General features: G+C 43.9%; 2 protein-coding genes across 2 annotated transcripts in view; one reads left to right on the forward strand and one right to left on the reverse strand.

The window, feature by feature from the left end:
• The window catches only part of SYTL4 (synaptotagmin like 4), a 51,136-nt gene extending 38,407 nt beyond the window's left edge, over positions 1–12,729 (forward strand). Inside the window, exons 15-18 of the mRNA XM_069065272.1 lie at positions 7,647–7,755; positions 8,115–8,214; positions 9,837–10,045; positions 10,865–12,729. Coding sequence (XP_068921373.1) covers positions 7,647–7,755; positions 8,115–8,214; positions 9,837–10,045; positions 10,865–11,013 — 567 coding nt within the window. The 3' untranslated portion in view covers positions 11,014–12,729. The remainder of the gene's footprint in view (positions 1–7,646; positions 7,756–8,114; positions 8,215–9,836; positions 10,046–10,864) is intronic.
• A 2,582-nt stretch (positions 12,730–15,311) lies between these two features.
• Positions 15,312–17,693, reverse strand: part of SRPX2 (sushi repeat containing protein X-linked 2) — a 32,825-nt gene continuing 30,443 nt past the window's right edge. The window contains exon 11 of the mRNA XM_069065273.1: positions 15,312–15,977. Within this exon, the coding sequence (XP_068921374.1) occupies positions 15,797–15,977 (181 nt within the window). The 3' untranslated portion in view covers positions 15,312–15,796. The remainder of the gene's footprint in view (positions 15,978–17,693) is intronic.

Consider the following 17,693-nt stretch of genomic DNA (forward strand, 5'->3'; position numbering starts at 1 on the left):
GTATGTGCGTGAGATGAGGTATAGTTACCTCTTGAGGGCAAAATTGGGCTTCGAAAGACTTTGAACTTGGCTTAAAATATATGGAAGCAATGACCTTGTTCCTATTGATATTATCCCCCTTGGGTTTATATGATACAAATTGGGTTTTCTTTTAGACTACAGTGGCAGATATTGTTTTTGCCAAGACCTGTATGCCTTTGTGTGGGGGAAATGCCTTCCACTGATGCAGATTGGTTATAACTCACAGTCTTTTTTTTTGCCTTTTGGGGGGCAATTGGGGTTAAATAACTTGCCCAAGGTTACATGGCTAGTGTTTTTGTGTAGGTGTTAAGCGAACTCAGGTCCTCCTGACTCCAGGGCCAGCACTTTACTCACTGCACCACCTAGCCGCCAAAAGTCATGTACTAACACTCCCTCCTACTTTTTTTTTTTTGGAGGGCAGTTGGGGTTAAGTGACTTGCCCAAAATCACATGGCTAGTAATTGTGTCAAGTGAGGTCATATTTGAACTCAAGTCCTCCTGACTCCAGAGTCAGTGCTCTATTCACTGCGCCACCTAGCCGCCCCATCACAGTCTTTTTTCAATTTTTTAAAACATTTTTATTTAAAGTTTTGAGTTCCAAATTCTATCCTTCTTCCCTCTTCAAGATGGTAAGCAATCAGATATAGGTTATACATGTGTAATTATGTAAAACGTTTCCATATTAGTCATTTAGTACAAGAAGATTCAAACAAAAGAAAAAAGTGAAAGAAAGTGAAAAATAGTGTGCTTCCATTTGTTTTCAAACAATATCAGTTCTTTCCTGGAAGCAGATAGTATGCTTTATGTCCTTTGGGGTTGTCTTAGATCATTATATTGCTGAGAATAACTAAGTCATTCACCGTTCTTCATCAAATAATATTGCTATTACCATGTACAACATTCTGCTAGTTCTGTTCACTTCACTATGCATCAGTTCATGTAAGTCTTTCCAGGTTTTTCTGAATTCATCCTGCTTGCCATTTCTTATAACACAATAATATTCCATTACAATCATATACCACAGGTTGTTTAGCCATTCCCCAATTAATGGGCATCCCTTCAATGTCCAATTCCTAGCTTCCCCAAAAAAGAGCTGCTCTAAATATTTTTGTACAAATAGGTCTTTTTCCCTTTTTGGGAGATGTCTTTGAGATATAGACCTAGCAGTGTTATTGCTGGATCAAACAGTCTACACAGCTTTATAGCCCTTTGAGCATAGTTCCAAATTGCTTTCCAGAATGGTTGGATCAGTTCACAACTCCGCCAACAGTACCTTAGCGTCCCAGTTTTCCCATATCCCCTCCAATATCTAACATTTCCCTTTTTTGTCACATTAGCCAATATAATAGGCATGAGGTGGTACCTCAGAGTACCTCAATAGTGATTTAGAGCATTTTTTAATATGACTGTGAATGGCTTTGATTTCTTTGAAAACTGCCTGTTCATATGCTTTGACCATTCATCATTTGGGGAATAACTTGTATTTTTATAAATTTGACTCAGTTCTCTATATACTTGAGAAATGAGGCCTTTGTCAGAGATACTTGTTGCAAAAATTTCCTCCCAGTTTTTTGCTTTCCTTATAATTTTGGTTGCATTGGTTTTGTTTGTGCAAATCCCTTTTAATTTTATATAATCAAAATTATCTGTTTTACATTTTGTAATGCTCTCTATATTTTCTTTGGTCCTAAAGTAACTTACAGTCTTAAGAGCTGCCTGGGACTCAGAGAGCTTATATGACTTGCTCAGAGACACACAGCCAGTATGTTTCAAAAGCAGGACTTGAACCCAGGTTTTCCTGACTCCAAGACTATACTATATTATGCTGCTCCTTAATTTAATAATAAGTATATAAATATTGAACTGATTGATGATGCTTTGGAGATGCAAATTAAGATTCATGACTGTATCAACTATATATACCTTGTCCAAAGAAGCTTTGCTAACTTTACCTTGAAATGTTTTCCCTGGTGGTGTAATTTGCCTCATTAAAAAAAACAACCTTCTCTACCGTGGAAGGATTACATTCACTGCTACAACACTCCCCCTTTATTCTTCCCTTCATGCCCCCCCCCATATTTCTACTATAGAATGATGAGGTTGGGATGAAGAAGGGGGAAGGAACTGGCTGGTTAGGGTTGTATCAATAGCTAGGACCCAGGCCCAGGTAACTTGTTTTCTTTTTTAACCTTCCACATGTTAAAAATAACTTGCTAATTTCAGAATCATATACCCGTATACCTTTTTCCTTTTAGTTTTTATTTTTTTAAAAAAAATTTACATGCAAAACAATTGTGTTTAAATTGTGGATAACAATTCAGATTCATCTGTAGATTATCACAGGATTCAGGGCATTTGAGTTTTCTCTTACTTTGTTAGCTTCATTAAGTCTGTTGCCACAGATTGTATATAATTCCAGTTAGAAGAGCCCTTCCATATCACCTTGTCCCACCCTGTTGTTTTACAGACAAGGAAACAACAAATGAGGAACTTTATAGGATACAGAATCCCTCTTTCCTTCCTTCCTTCCTTCCTTCCTTCCTTCCTTCCTTCCTTCCTTCCTTCCTTCCTTCCTTCCTTCCTTCCTTCCTTCCTTCCTTCCTTCCTTCCTTCCTTCCTTCCTTCCTTCCTCCCTTCCTTCCCTTCCTTCCCTTCCTTCTCTTCCTTTCTTCCTGTTCTGGTAAACTCAGTTTTACTTATATGTACCTATATTAGCTAAAGTTTTTTTTTCTTTTTGGAAGGCAATTGGGGTTAAGTGACTTGCCCAAAGTCACACAGCTATTTTTTGTGTTAAGTGTCTGAGGCCAGATTCAAACCCAGGTCCTCCTGACTCTAGGGCCGGTGCTCAATTCACTGTGCCACCTAGCTGCTCCAAGTTGATTTTTTTTTAAACTTGTGGAATAACATTTTCCCCCAAGAATTTGTTATCACTCCCTCTCACTTTCCCCCTACCACTGAACAATAAAAAAAGGAAAAAGAAGCCCTTTTAAACAAATATGCATAATCCAGACTAATGGATTGCTCATGTCAAAAATGTTACATTTTCCTTCACTCTCTGAAGTCCATCACTCTGCCCACTCCATCTTCAGTCTTCCAGTTTATCATTGCATTGCTCAGAGTTTGAAAATTGTTCAAAGTTATTTTTCTTCATATTGTTGCATAAATCGTTCTCCTGGTTCTACTCGCTTCGTTCTGTGTTCATACAAATCTTCCTAGTTTTCCTCTGAAATTGTCCATTTTGTCATTTCTTGTTGTACAATAATATTCCATTGTATTAATGAACCATAATTTGCTTAGCCATTTCCCAATAGGTGGATACCTTTTAGTTTTCAGGAAGTTTTACTTCTTCAGAAAGAAACTTTCTAAATATTTTTGTATATATGAGACCTTTCTTCTTTCTTTGATCACTTTGATCACATATAAATGGCATCACTGGGTCAAAGGGTATGCATAGCTTAGTGATAACTTTTGGGGCATGATTCCAAATTGCTTTCTAGAATGACTGGAAAAATCATTCCCAATAAACAGTGTTAGTCTTTACCCACATCCTGCCCATCGTTTGTTGTCTTCTTTGTCGGCTTTGCCAATCTAATGGGTGTGGGCTGGAGCCTCAGAGTTGCTTTAATTTACATTTTTCTAATCATTAGTGATTTGGAGTATTTTTTCATATGACTATGAATAGCTTGGATTTCTGCCATTGTGTATATATCTTTGGACCATTTATCAGTTGGGGAATGTTTTTATTCTTATAAGTTTGAATCAGTTTCCTATGTTCTCCATGGAAATGAGACCTTTAAGAGAGAAATTTGATGGAATTCCCCCCCCCCCATAACTATTTCCATTCTATTCTTAGCCATGCTGGATTTGTTTGTGCAAAACCTTTTTAATTTTATGTTATCAAAATTGTCCATTTTTTCTTCTGTGATCCTCTTTAACCTTTGATTGGTCATGAACTCTTCCTCTCGCCAGAGATATGAAAGATAATTTTTTTCCCTTGTCCTCATATCGAGGTCTTTTGTTCATTTGGAGCTTATCTTGGTATATGGTATGAAATATAGGTCTGTTCCTAATTTCTGCCAGATTGCTTTCTAGTTTTTCCAGCAGGTTTTGTTAAACTGAATCTTTACCCTAGTAGGTAGGGACTTTGAGTTTAATCAAATTTGACTGCTAGATTTGTTTGCTTCTATATGTTGTATACCTAATCTGTCCCACTGATTTAACTCTCTCTTTTTTAACCAGTACCAAATTATTTCGATGACTATGACTTTTTTTGGATGTATTGCTTTCATTAATTCCCTTGAGATTCTTGACCTTTTGTTCCTCTAGATAAATTTCACTACTATTTTTTTCTAGCTCTATAAAATCCTTCCTTTTTATTTTTCACTTAAACTAAAAGTCATGGTTTATCAGAATGGTCTATAAGCATATATGGGTAGCTGGGTGACAGAGTAGTTAGAGTTCTAGGCCTGAAGTCAGGAAGACCTGAGTTCAAATTCAGCCTCAAGCACTTACTAGGTGTGTGACCCTGGACAAGTCACTTCACCCTGTTTGCCTCAGTTTACTCATCTATAAAATGAGCTAGAGAAAGAAATGGCAAACCACTCCAGTATCTTTGCCAAGAAAACCCCAGAATCAGACAAGACTGAACAATAACAATAAAACTGTAATCATATTTATCCATGTCTGTTACATGTAACCTGGAGGTGCTACTTTAAACAGAACTCCATCTGCCTCCCTCCCTCTTCCTCCTTTTTTATAAATATAAGTATCAAAACAATCCTGAACATACTTTTTTGATACTATTAATGGCTGGTGCCTATACTTTTTCAAAACTTCTACAATATTCAAATTGTTTCTTCCTGGCTGCTTGTAATATTGTTTCCTTAATCTAAGAATTCTGGAACCTGGCTATAATATTCCTAGGAGTTTTCTTTTTGGGATCTTTTTCAGGAGGTGATCGGTAGATTCTTTCAACCTCTATTTTCCAGATCCTGAGCTAGACATTGGGAATACAAAGACAGACCAAAAAGTCCCTGCCTCCAAGAGGAAGAACGTCAAAAGATCTTTAAAAAATCACTTAGTAGTACATGGTCTAGGTATGCATCATACAAGGTAGTAGAAGAATCTAGTATTCTCAGTAGGAATTCAAGTTCTACATCATTTTCAATTGAGGAGTAGGCAGTGGTACAGTTAGCTATTGAAAAGTTGAATATGTTTTGGAAATTGAAAATATTTTGGAAATTAAATTTCACAAAATGGAAAAGGCATGCCCTAGCCATCTTGCTTCAGGAAAGAGCTAGAATTGCAATTGTTTAAAGTAGCAGTTACAATAAATATTGTTGCTAATTTTGTTTAAGTTTTGAAAAAGTAGAGTAAAAGCAGGACCTCCCTGCTGCTCCGGCTTCACTTAGTAGTACATGGTCTAGGTATGCATCATACAAGGTAGTAGAAGAATCTAGTATTCTCAGTAGGAATTCAAATTCTACATCATTTTCAAACAATTTACTACTTAATAAATATTTGTTGAATTGAATTGGCTACTATTCCCCAGTAGATCAATGGTCAAATGATATGAACAGGAAATTACCAAAGGAAGAAATATAAGGTATGAATATTCCAAATCACTAATAATTAGAGAAATTAAACTAAAGCAATTCTGAAGTTCCAGTCATGCCCACCAGACTGGCAAAGGTGACACATGAGGAAAATGAGAAATGTTGGAGGGACTTCAGAAAGAAAGGCACATGAATGTTCTGTTGGGAGGGATGTTAATTAGTCCTATCAATCTGGAGTTATGCCTCCCATATCTCTAAATAGTGCTTATCCTTTGACCCAGAAACACCTCTATTAGGTCTCTACCCCAAGAGATCAAAGAAAAGAAGAAGATTCATGTATACATAATATTTATAGCAGCTGACTTTGGTGTAGCAAAGAATTGGAAATTAAATGAGTGTCACCCACTGGGGCATGGTGAATAAATTACAGTAATATTGAATGCCGTAGACACTAGCTATGTGACCCTGGACAAGTCATTTAACCTCTCTCAGTCTCAGTTTCCTCATCTGTATAGTGGGAATACTAATAGCATATACCACACAGGACTATTATGAGGATCAAATGAGAGAACACACATGGAACACTTTACAAACCTTTAAATGCTATATGAATCCTTGTAGTTCTGATGATGGTGTTAATATGCCATAAGACATGATGGAAGGAATTTGGTTTCAGAGAGACCATGGAGCAGATTTGTACTTTGAAAGATTTAAGAACAATGCAATGACCAATTTTGATTCCTGAGAATCGATGATAGAGACAGAGGGTGACTTACATTTTTTGAACATTACCAATGTGGAAATCTGTGTGTGTGTGTGTGTGTGTGTGTGTGTGTCTCGCTCCATTGCAAGGGTTTTGTTTTCCCTTCTTTTCCGTAAGGGTGGGAGTGGGGGGAGGGCAAAGGGAACTATAAATTGGCTGAAAAAAAAGGAAGGAAGGAAAGAGAACCATTGAATTACTTTGAAATACATAGAAGGGGACAAAAGAAGGCCAGAAGAAATCACAGACAAGTGGGATAGTTTTGAAAGTCATATGCTGAATTTCTTGAAAGAAAGGCAAGCTGTACATAACTGAGATTTGTAGTTTCATGTATAAGCCTCTTTCTGTTCTCCTGTATAGGTGGAAATGACCATTTTCCTTGGTCTTAGCTATATTCAGAACAAAGAAACAAAAAGGAAATGAATTGGCTGTTAATCCTGTGCCATCTAAGGGCTCTGTCCTAACTGAAGTCTTACTGGTGGGTAGATAGGAAGGAGAGCTGATGCAGACAGAGCGCCTGGTGGAGTTTCCTCTTCAGCTCTGATACCAGCCCCAAAGTTAGTAGAAATGCTTTTTTGGAATTCCACATTGGTGGCTGATGAGGCAGGGAGGAACACAGATGAAAATGGCTGAAAGGGTTTTTGTGAAGTTTTTCTGGCTTTTAACAAGTTCCCTCTTTTGGACTCTGAAGAGTTTCTTAAGCAAGTAGCTTGTGTGGCAGTGAACTCCTTGGGTGCCAACAGGAGCCTCGGCTCTTGGGGGCTTAGATATCAAGCCTCTCTGCTTGACGATATTGGCACACATAGTAGGCGCTTAGGATCACATGGCCACAGATTCAGAGCTGAAAGGGATCTTAGAGGTCATCTAGGCCAACCTTCTCTTTTCATGGATGAGGAAACTGAGACCTGGAGGAGGAAAGGGACTTGCCCAGAAAGGTTACATGGGTAAGAAGTAACAGTGCTGGTATATGATCTGCAATCATCTGATTTAAAATCCAGCATTCTTTCTACCACACCATACTATCTCCCTTAATCAATGTTTGTTGGATTAAACCAAATTGAAGTGTTCAGAGTTTGGTATGTGTATTCCCAAGGCAGCATGGATAGTGGGCAAAGCAGAAGGGCCGTTTGTTGTCATGATTCTGCTTTCTCTAAAGAACCACCACCCTAGCACTTGTGACCACTGTCTGGAGCAGGCTGTGTATTATGGGATATTGAAGGATGTTCCTATGCTGGCGTAAGCAGCTCCCAGCTGCGCCCAAATACCAGCTGTTAAGCCCCGAGTGACTTGGGGGGTGACTTGTGTTTCAGATCAGTGCTGAGGCCCTGGCCAGCATCCTGCCACAGAAGGGCGAGTTGGTAGTTTCATTGAAATATATCCCGGCCTCCAAACTGCCTGCTGCTGGAGACCACAAAAAAAGTAAGTATCCTCTGAAGCCCTTGGCTGTAATGATTTCACTTTTGCCAGAATACCAAATACCTTGGTTATGAGGGTTTGCTTAACATTTGGGAGGGGAAGGGTGATCCTAGTACTGTGAGCTGCTAGGCTTCCTGGGAGAGACTAGGCTGATGTTTAGGGTTAGAGGTTAAGGTTGGAGCCTTTGGTCATCTGAGCAGGCTCCTGGCCTTACCTGCTTCCCTCATGCTCTCCCAGCCTGAAAATCAGGTAGATTTTCCTCTGGAGATGCCTGTTACTCTAAACTCAATTTGATTTAGGTTCAGTTGTGGCCACTGCTGGATGCTAGAGAATATACTCACTGTGGGTAATCTCCTTTCCAGGCAAAGGTGGAGATGGAGGAGAACTCCAGGTGTGGATTAAGGAAGCCAAGAATCTGCCCGCTGCCAAATCTGGAGGCACCTCAGACAGCTTTGTCAAGGGGTGAGTCTTTAGCCAAGTGGGCCCTAACTAGTGGCAGGATGAGAAGGACAAGAGAGGACGTCCTCTGGAATTCTATCCTTAGCTTCCCCCTGGCCTTTGTCCTGAGATATGGAGGCAGCATTTCATTTCGCTGAACCCTTCCCTTGAGCCTCCACCCAGTTTGGATTCTGGTAACAAGGTTGGCACAGGGTTGAGTGTGACATTTAATAATCGACACCATCATCATTGTTGTCATCACTGTTATTTTTTGATCTAGCCTTGTGTGGGGAACTCTAAGAAAGGAAACTCCTCCTAGCAATGTAGATTGGCAAGGATTCTAACCTGGTGTCCATAAAATTGTTGTAAAAAATATTTGGGTAAATGTAAGTAGCATTCCTTTGTAATCCTGTGCATTTAAAACCGTTATTCTGAGGAGGAAGGAAGGTCCAAAGGGGTTGGGTCCCTGAGACCAAAAAGGTGAGGCATCCTTGTCTCAGTGGGTTGTCTGTAGCGCTGCCCAGGGCCACAAGCCAGTGGCTGTTAGAGGTGGAGTTTGGAGCCAGGTCTCTGACTTCATGGGCAATCCTCTTTTGCTACCCTACACTGGCCTCTGACTAAGCACCCTATTAACTGTCATTCACCCAGCCTCACATGACAGTCTTAGGGGAGGGAGGGGCTATAATCACTCTCATTTGGGAGGGCCTGGGGTGGGGGTGGCTTGTGTCCTCTACTGCTGCTTCCTCATGGCATGGCAGTGGGATTCTCGAACGTGTCTTCAAGATCTTAGTGGGTCTTACCAAGGGGAAAAGGTTTCAAGGAGGAAGGTGGAGCTGCCAGGTGTGCAGAGGGAGGCTTATGACCAGGTTGGCCAAAGAGTGTTGACAAATACTTCTCGGAGACTCTCTTGGGTGAAAGGGGCACTCACGCTCAGATGAGCCTTCATCTAATCTTATGAAATAACAATGTCCCCTCTCCTTCCCCTTCCTCCAACACATGGCATCTCAAGCAGTTGGATATTACTAATAAGGTAGCCACACTTAATGGAATAACAGACTGCCAGCATTGTTCAATCTCCCTTCTGACCCAGCTTCCATGTTGGTGGGTACCTGTGAAGTTCTTTAACAAGTCACCTCAGATTAGACATAGGACTTTCACTAAGATCTGGCCTGTTCCTGCCCCCTCACCCCATTCATTTTCTATGACACATTCATTAGCATGAGAGGCAGCATGGCTTACCGGACATAGATTGGATCTTGGAGTCAGGAAGACCTTCGTTTAAATCCCAGCATGGGCTGGTAACTTAATGCCTTTCTATCCTGGTTTCCTCATCTATTTAAAACAATGGGGATAATATCCTACCTTACCTCCTTGGACTATTGTGTGGATAATACTTGGCCAAATCTTAAAATGCTATCAAGATGTAAATTGTTATTACCATGAGTAGTAGTAGTAGTAGTAGAAGAAGGTGGAGAGATTCTACTTGAACAGCAAACCTGGAAGATGGAGAGGGAGCCTATTGGGGTTATTGGAGTGGGGCTCCACTTTTCAGGCCAGACCAGTGGGTAGGAGGAATTGACCTTTAAATGTGGCCAGTTTGGAGAGAGTGGCAGTTTCCCTCACTCATTCCCCTTCCCATTGTTCAGATACCTCCTTCCTATGAGGAACAAAACCAGCAAACGCAAGACTCCAGTGGTGAAGAAGAGCTTGAACCCCCACTATAATCACACATTTGTTTACTCTGGAGTAAAGCTGGAGGATCTGCAGCACATGTGCTTGGAGCTGACCGTGTGGGACCGGGAGCCCTTGGCCAGCAATGATTTCCTGGGAGGAATCAGGCTGGGTGTTGGTACTGGTAAGATCACCTGTGCTCCCAATACCTCCCTCCCCCCAACCCCTTGCATTTTCTGAAGACTGACATCCATATACGTGATAGCTTGGAGACTCTCCCTTTCTTAGCCTGGGTTCCTGCTCTTCATATAAGATCTTTTTTTCAAGGATCAGGGGGTCAGAGGAGGCTTATGGGAAGAGTGAGTTGCATCTCTGTTATATTCTTGCAGTAATAAACTGTACCTCCCCAGCTTCTTTCTACCTGGCCCCAGAATCCTCAGCTTAGAGCAGAGGAAAATGCTCTTTCACTTGAGCCAAGTTGACTCCTGCAGGAGGGCTATGATTTGGCCATGAACTTTCAGTGGCCAGTTTTGTGTCTTGGATCTAGACCTGCCTACAATTTCACAGGACTGGGGAATTCCCTGCCATAGAATCTCTGTCCACTGAGGCATCTTATTTATATATTAGAGCCTGGTGCACCCGGACGTTGTAATTTGCCCATAGTCACGTACCTTGGATATGTCAGAAGCAGGGCTTGAGCTGAGTCTCCCTGGTTTACCAAACTGACCCTCTATCCACCACCCTATGTAGCCTTTCATCATGGCTGGTTATCTGGAACAACAGTCTCTGAGCTAGATATTTCCCCATGATGCAATGGGCATCAGAGTCCTATGTCAATTTGGGAATCCCTTTCTCCTGAGCTGAAGGCATGGAAGAAGTCTCTTTGACCACTCTAGGTAATTGCTTATCTCAGTCCCTCTTAGTAAGAGAGACTCTTCTCTGAGGCATGCCATCTCTCCAGGACACCCCTGTGGAGTCTCAGTTGGTGGCTCTCTCTTTTCAGGCATCAGTAATGGAGAGATGGTTGACTGGATGGACTCAGCTGGGGAAGAAGTGAGTCTGTGGCAGAAGATGCGTCAGTACCCAGGCTCCTGGGCGGAAGGGACCCTGCAGCTCCGTCCCACTATGGCCAGGAAGAAGCTGGGATCCTGAACCTTGGCTCTCCCTGGAGCTGCAGGAGTACCAGCTGGGCCGAGCAAGAGAAAGTAGAGCCAGGATTCACACTGCCTTGTTACATATACAGATGCATGCTTGTGTGTGTGTGTGTTCCTGTGCATGTGTGTGTATACAGCTGGGCTCTCTGTGTAGCTTGCCATCCTGCAGTGACGGGGGATTTTGTCACCTTTTAGAGCAATCCCAGTACTAGGGGTTTATTATTGGTCAGTGTTTGTGCCTGTGTTTAGTCTGACCTTGTTTGTTTTTCTTCTTGCAGATTCCATCCTGACCCATCCATTTTGGGTCAGGGTTAAATGTAGTGTTTGAGAGCTTGAAACCACCAAGTTCTTCAACCTCTTCTACTCTCTCCCTGCTCCCTCAGAGTTCACGGCCTCTTGGGCCTTAGCTTTGCCCCCCGTTTGTGTGGATTCAGAGGTTCTTATACCTCTTACCCAAGGTTGCCAGGGGCAGGAAAAGGTGGAAGAAGTGAGAACAAAAGCATCAAGCTCATCTCCTTGGGAGATGAAGGTACTCCCTCCCTAGTAGTCAGTAGGGCAGCTGGCCTCCTTTGCATTTCAGCCGGTTCTCAGTTCTTCTAGTCAGACAGGAGGGTTTTTTTTGGGGGGGCACTCATTGCTTTTCTTCCCTTTAAAAAATTTCCCCCTAATTTGATCCCCCTCCAAACTCTGGTTGAATGTAGTTTCCCCTCTGGGTGTCTTGAAATGGCGGCCAAATTGTTTTTTTTCCTTAGTGTGTACAGCACTGTTAGGGACCTGGAATCTAAGTTTATGCCAGAGACCCTGGGCTCAAGGAGCTAGCCATCTGATAGGGGAGAGATGAATGACCAGTATGTGGGAGAACAGCTTAAAAGCAAGAGAGATCTAGGCAGACTGTTCTGACCTGGGGGTTAGGGAAGGCATTGTGACCAAGTTGGCCCCAAAGTTGGGTTTCCAGGGAAAGCTGAGCCTCCTGCCAACAAATGGGACAGAAAGGGCAGTCCATTTGAGGTATGGAGGATGGTATAACCTTAGATATGGAGATAGACAAAGATAGGACAAGACCAGGTTCCTTGTGATCCTTATCATCCCAAGAGGCTCTGGTTTTCCAAGCCAGGCTCTTAGGATCTAAAGTCTTTAAGCCGGTTGTCTTAAACATAGCCAGCATATTATTTGTTCTCCTAAGTAGAAGCTTAAACATTATCCTAGAGTTTTCTGACTTAGGACTACCCCCCTATCCCCACCCACTCTCGAATTCATTCTGAGCTTTCGCAAAAGTATAACAGGTATCGTAGAACCCTTAATGCTACCACTGACCAGCAATGGATGTGTTAATTCCTAAAGTGAACCCAGGCCTTGTGCAGAGCCTGAGTATGGGTTCTGAGTTTAGGTCTAGTGGCAGGGAATTAATTCTCTAATGCTTGTTCAGCCTGTTCAATGGTGACAAGATTTCTTACTGCCCCCCCCCCCCCCCATTACAAATGCACTTACCTATATAAAGTTGTTTGCAAAAGGAGCTACACTGGAGAGGAAACAAGCTCCCCCGGCTGCTCTTGCCTAGCTAGCTGAAGAAATCTCTGTCACAGGGAGGAACTGGATGCACATCATATCAGGATTTTTGACTTGGTTTCATAGTGTAAAGGGGAGAGCCTTGGCTATAATTTGTTGTGTTGCTGTTTGCCACCTTTTAAAATGTTCTTTTCTTTTAATAAAGCTTTCTTACTTGCCTGCCCTTTGCCTTTGTTCATTCTCTTGATCCTGACTAGGGTGCTTTGACATCCTTGCTACCTCTTCTGTCCGGCTGGGAGGGTGTCACATGCCCCCTGACCACCCAGCCCTTCCTCTAATAAATGGCACTCCCCTCACCACCACTGCAGTGTTTCACTAAATCAGTGTCAGAACTGGAAGGGACTTGGAACTCTCTAGGCTAAAGCATCCCCAAGTAAGAATTCTCTCTTCACTTTACCTGGCCAACTGATTCCCATCATCATGTACCAAGCTTTTCCAGCCTTCCTTAAATGTAGCCACTGTCTCTCCTCTGCAAAGTAGCCATGTCTCTGCAGGAGAGCCAGGGCTTGAAGGGGGCGATGGGAAGTGAGAGTCTGCTAGTCTACCCTGAGCTCTCTAGGAGACTAGGGCTGGGTGTCTTTCACTCTCAGCCTGCCAGTTCACCAGGGCTAGCTCAACTTTAAGAAGAACAGAATACACTTACACATAGCACACGCAAGGAATGACCCTCAAGCCCCAAACAAAGCTTCTGTGGTCTGGGATCAAGGACGACACGATTTGATAACATTCAATGGAAGGGGATGAGTCAACTCAAACATCTCAAAGGACTGTTTAATATACAAAGTTGAACAAGCCAAAGGTTTCCAATACTATCCAGACAATTTCTTAATTTATAGATCTGTGTATGACATAAATCGGTGTTGAGTGTGCATGAAGATAGGGTTGGGTTTATGGCTTGCTTTTAGGCCTGGCTCTGTTGCTGTCTTGGAGAGCCAGCCAGGGGTAGCAGAAAGCACTGGAGTTGGGAGACGTAGGTTCAAATTCTGGCCCCCAAATCTGATCATATTGTAGGCATAGGCAAATCACTTAACTTCCTGGTACCTGTTTCTACTCTTCTGTCAAATTGGGATTCTGCATTTGCTACTTTTTGTTTGTAGGAGGAAAGCACTCATCGAACCTTCAAGCCAATAGTGTCCTGTATGAAGTAGCTGATGATAATAATGGCACTTTTGGAAAGAGAGCCGGGTTGGACCCTATGGCTCCCCACCAGAAACGACTGGGGATTTTTAAAAAATGCATTTGGATGGCATTTCAAGAGAGAATTTGACCAACTCTTATGCAAAGGCTACAGCAGGACTGAAGCGATCTTGGGGTAATCAAAGCATTGCCTGTAAACAAGCACTACTACTTTGTAACACCTCTTTAGGGAAGAGTAAGGCTTGGGCCAGTGAATTTTGATTAGGGAACCACGCCCTGAAAGTGGCTTCAATCAGCTACTGGGTGGGACTTGGCAAAAGGTTTCTCAGTTCTGTTATACTATTTATCTTCTGGGACTTAAGACATGCTGGGCAGCTCAGGTCTGCCAACTGAAATACAGCTCTGCTATAGGAGAGGGCGTTGCTCTTACGGTTTGACCCTGACCTTTAGAACTGGAAGGTCTAGTCTTTATGGATGTTTTCCATACGGAGTTCACTTGCACTTTGCAGTCTAAGAACCTATCCACTGCCTCTCACTCATCTGGTGCTTCTACTCAGACCTTTTAAGCTTTCTTGCCCAGTCCATTGTTACATTCCACTCAGCAACTACTTAGCTTTGCTGGATTTTAAAATGAGGTTTCTCCTAAAACTCTTGTGTAAATAGTACTTTCTGCTTTCTTGGCTTAGGGCAAGGAGCCTGTATTCCCTGCCCATTAGGCAAAGACCAGGATTTGACTTTTCCCCCACCCCATCTGTAATACTTTTTGGGTCCTCGAGTCATACTCCAGGGCCCTGCTTTGAGCAATAAATATCCTAAGTTAAAATTATGTTGAACTTCCCCCTGCTCCCTGAGGCCACCTTGGGACGTGTATCTGTGTTGAAAGCCAGGCTATTGGTGCTCTCAGCTTTGTTTGACAAGCAGGGTCTTGGCTTGGCCAATAAGTCCTGCCACCTTGCCTTTAGGTGCCCCTTCAAGGGCACTAAAGAAGGCTCTGATTACCTGGTGTGTTACTGGACTTGGAGCCAGGATAGAAATTAAGTAAAGGGTCTGAGCAGTAATAAGAGAACTCCCCACACAGCCTCAGTGAATGGAGCTGAAGTCTGAGCAATGGCACTACATAAAAGGGAGAGGAAGAAAGGCCTTCATCCAACAATTCTCCCTCATTTCTGCTTCTCTCAGGTTGACTGTACTGTTATTAGCTCCTACCCTCACTGGATCTAGCTTGGAAAAGTGAACCTATGTCTGAGTATAATAGTTTCATGGGGCCCTTGCAGGGAGCAGCAGGAAGAGAAGCTGCAGTTTGTTGTACATCAACTTTGGTGGGGGACTAGAAGGGCAGGGAGACTAGCTCCATGACTAACTAGCAAGCTGCTAGGACAGACTGGGTGAGATGAACCGAGAGGATGGTGATGTTCTTAGGATAAGGCAAAGGGAGAAGCACTGGGAAGGAAACATTAAGGACTGGCAAAATCAGTGCTATACGTGCACTCCCCTCCCCTCCCCTCCCCTCCCCCTCCCCTCCTTCCTTTTCCCTCCCCTTCCCTATCCCCCCCTTTCCCTATCCCCTCCCTTTCCCTCCCTCCCCTCCCCTGGACCATTTGAAGGGAAGCAGGGTTGATTTTGCTGATGGTGTTGCCTTCAGTTGTATCTGGGAAAGGGAACCATTTAAAACAGACATTGTTGGTAAATGAACATAGGGGTTTATGAACTTCTGGGAGCCTGGATGTTGAGGGGAGGGTGGCAGAGGAAAGAATGATACCCCAGCTACTGCCAATGGATCTTATATTCTAATGGAATCCCCTAGTTCCCTCTGCTCCAGTGCTACCCAGAAGATTGCCACTGCTGAGCCTGTTGGTACTAAATAACCCCACCCACACCCTGATCCCTGAAAACCTCCCTGGGGGGTGTTAAATGGTTTTAGAAGAGTTGGTGACCAGCCCCCTGCCCTGTCCTTAGGGCTTCTTTTATAATGGCTCCCATTTCAATCAAATGGAATAAGCTCCCTATCTCTTTATTTTCTGGGGTCCAGAGTTCTTGAGCCAGGGTGCCTCACAAACAACCTGTGCCCTGGGTCAGGTTCATTCGCATACATCTCGCTGCTTCTGTCGCTGGTCCAGTTCTTGGTTGCTCAGAAGGTAGTCATCTATAAAAGTGAAGATTTCCTCGGGAGTAACTGGTTCCATATAACGCTCTCGGTCCACACCCAGCTTGTCAATTAGCACCATGTTGAAGTAAGACCTGGTGAGGTGCTGAAATTGTCTGGAAGAAAAAAGAGTCCTAACTGTCCTAGAGAGACCTGGGCCTCTCACCAGACAGCCTCTTTACCTTCATATGCAATCCATTACTATAACCACCTGGCCTTCAAGTCCCTTGATCTTAACCCATTCAATCACATTTCAATCCAATACAACATTTATGAATCATCTATTATAAAGAAGGCAGTGTGTTAGATTTGTAATATTGTAAACTATTTCAAAATGTTAATGATTATTTGAATGTGACGTGCCATCGCACCATCCAAACTAAGACCTTGAGAATCCCTCGGATTAATAATCATACTCCCCTGTGTCCTACTGCTAATACTTAACCAGACACTAGCACTGTCAAGAAACAAACACACACACACAAACAACAATAACAACTTTCTTTTAACAATAAAATTGGTGGGGAGGGACCGGACATTTGATTTCTTCTATGCTGTTACAAAATCCCACTGTGTAAACTCCCTCTGCCTTTACTTATGTACTTGGGCAAACTGTTCTGTAATTTCATTTGAATTAAATTCAGAGCTGGGGGGGGGTGGGGGGGTGAAAGTGACACGCTGTGGGGTCACACAGCTGCAGTGTGTCAGAGGCAGAACTGAAGCTCTAAGGCTGGCTTATGAGAGATCCCACTGTTTCATATGCATGACATCAATCTAAGCAGTTTGGAGGCTCACATCTTGTAGAAATCCTTAGCCTCCTTTTGCAGCTGAGGACACTGAGGTTCAGTGGGATTAAGTGACTGGCTCAGAGGAAGCATTTGAACCCAGACTGGATTCTCCACTCTAGGTGCAAGTGCTCTCTCCTCTAGACCCTTCTGCATTAGGAGAAATAAAAGTAAAAACGTTTTAAAGCATATTACCTGACACAGGCTGTCCCTTTCAAAGTAGATTCCATAAAAAAACAACCCATCCATAAACAAACTTGTCAGCTTTTCCAGGGAAGTCAGCGTTCTCAGTGAAGACACAGAGCCTGGGCACATGGCAGGTAAGGCAGCTGGCTGGGATGCCCAAGCCAAGGGGGTGGCTGGAAAAGTCTTTGGTAAACAATGCAGAGGACATAATGTAACTTGAAGTAGAAAGGGGTTGAAAACAGGAACTGTCCAATGAAGAGGGGAGGATGGAGGATGGCAGATGCAGGATGACCACTGAAGACCGGAGAGAGGGCCAGGAGGAGCTGGCAGCGTCAGCAGGGGGGCAGGTGGCCCAGGGGGCTTGAGGGCAGTAACTTGGACTCGGACCTCCTGGCTGCTCCCGGCCCCCTCTCTCCTCTCTGTCGGCAGCTCTAGGGCTTGGGCCGGCCCCTGGGGTGCGGGGCCACCTTGACCTTGGGCATGCTCTCCCGAATCCTCTGCCGCAGGCAGGCGATCTCTTTCTCCAGCCGGATGATGCGCCTCTTGGCCTCCGCAGGGCTGCGGAAGGCATAGCTGTGGTCCTGGAGGACGTGCTGCCACCCCAGGATGGGCACGCTGGGGATCGGAGGGGGTTGAGGGGGGGGCCGGGGGGGGGGGGGGGGGGGGGGCCGGGCCTGCTCCTGTGCCTCCTGCTCGGCCTGGACCTGGACTGCTTCGTCAATCTCCAGTCGGCCCTCGGCCTGGTTGTCGCCCGCCTGGGCCTCGGCCTGGTTGTCGCCCGCCTGGGCCTCGGCCTGGTTGTCGCCCGCCTGGGCCTCGGCCTGGTTGTCGCCCGCCTGGGCCTCGGCCTGGTTGTCGCCC

This window comes from Petaurus breviceps, unplaced genomic scaffold (assembly GCF_028583685.1).
Source record: "Petaurus breviceps papuanus isolate PSGF00001 unplaced genomic scaffold, PetGlider_PUasm1.0 90681, whole genome shotgun sequence".
Lineage (NCBI taxonomy): Eukaryota > Metazoa > Chordata > Mammalia > Diprotodontia > Petauridae > Petaurus > Petaurus breviceps.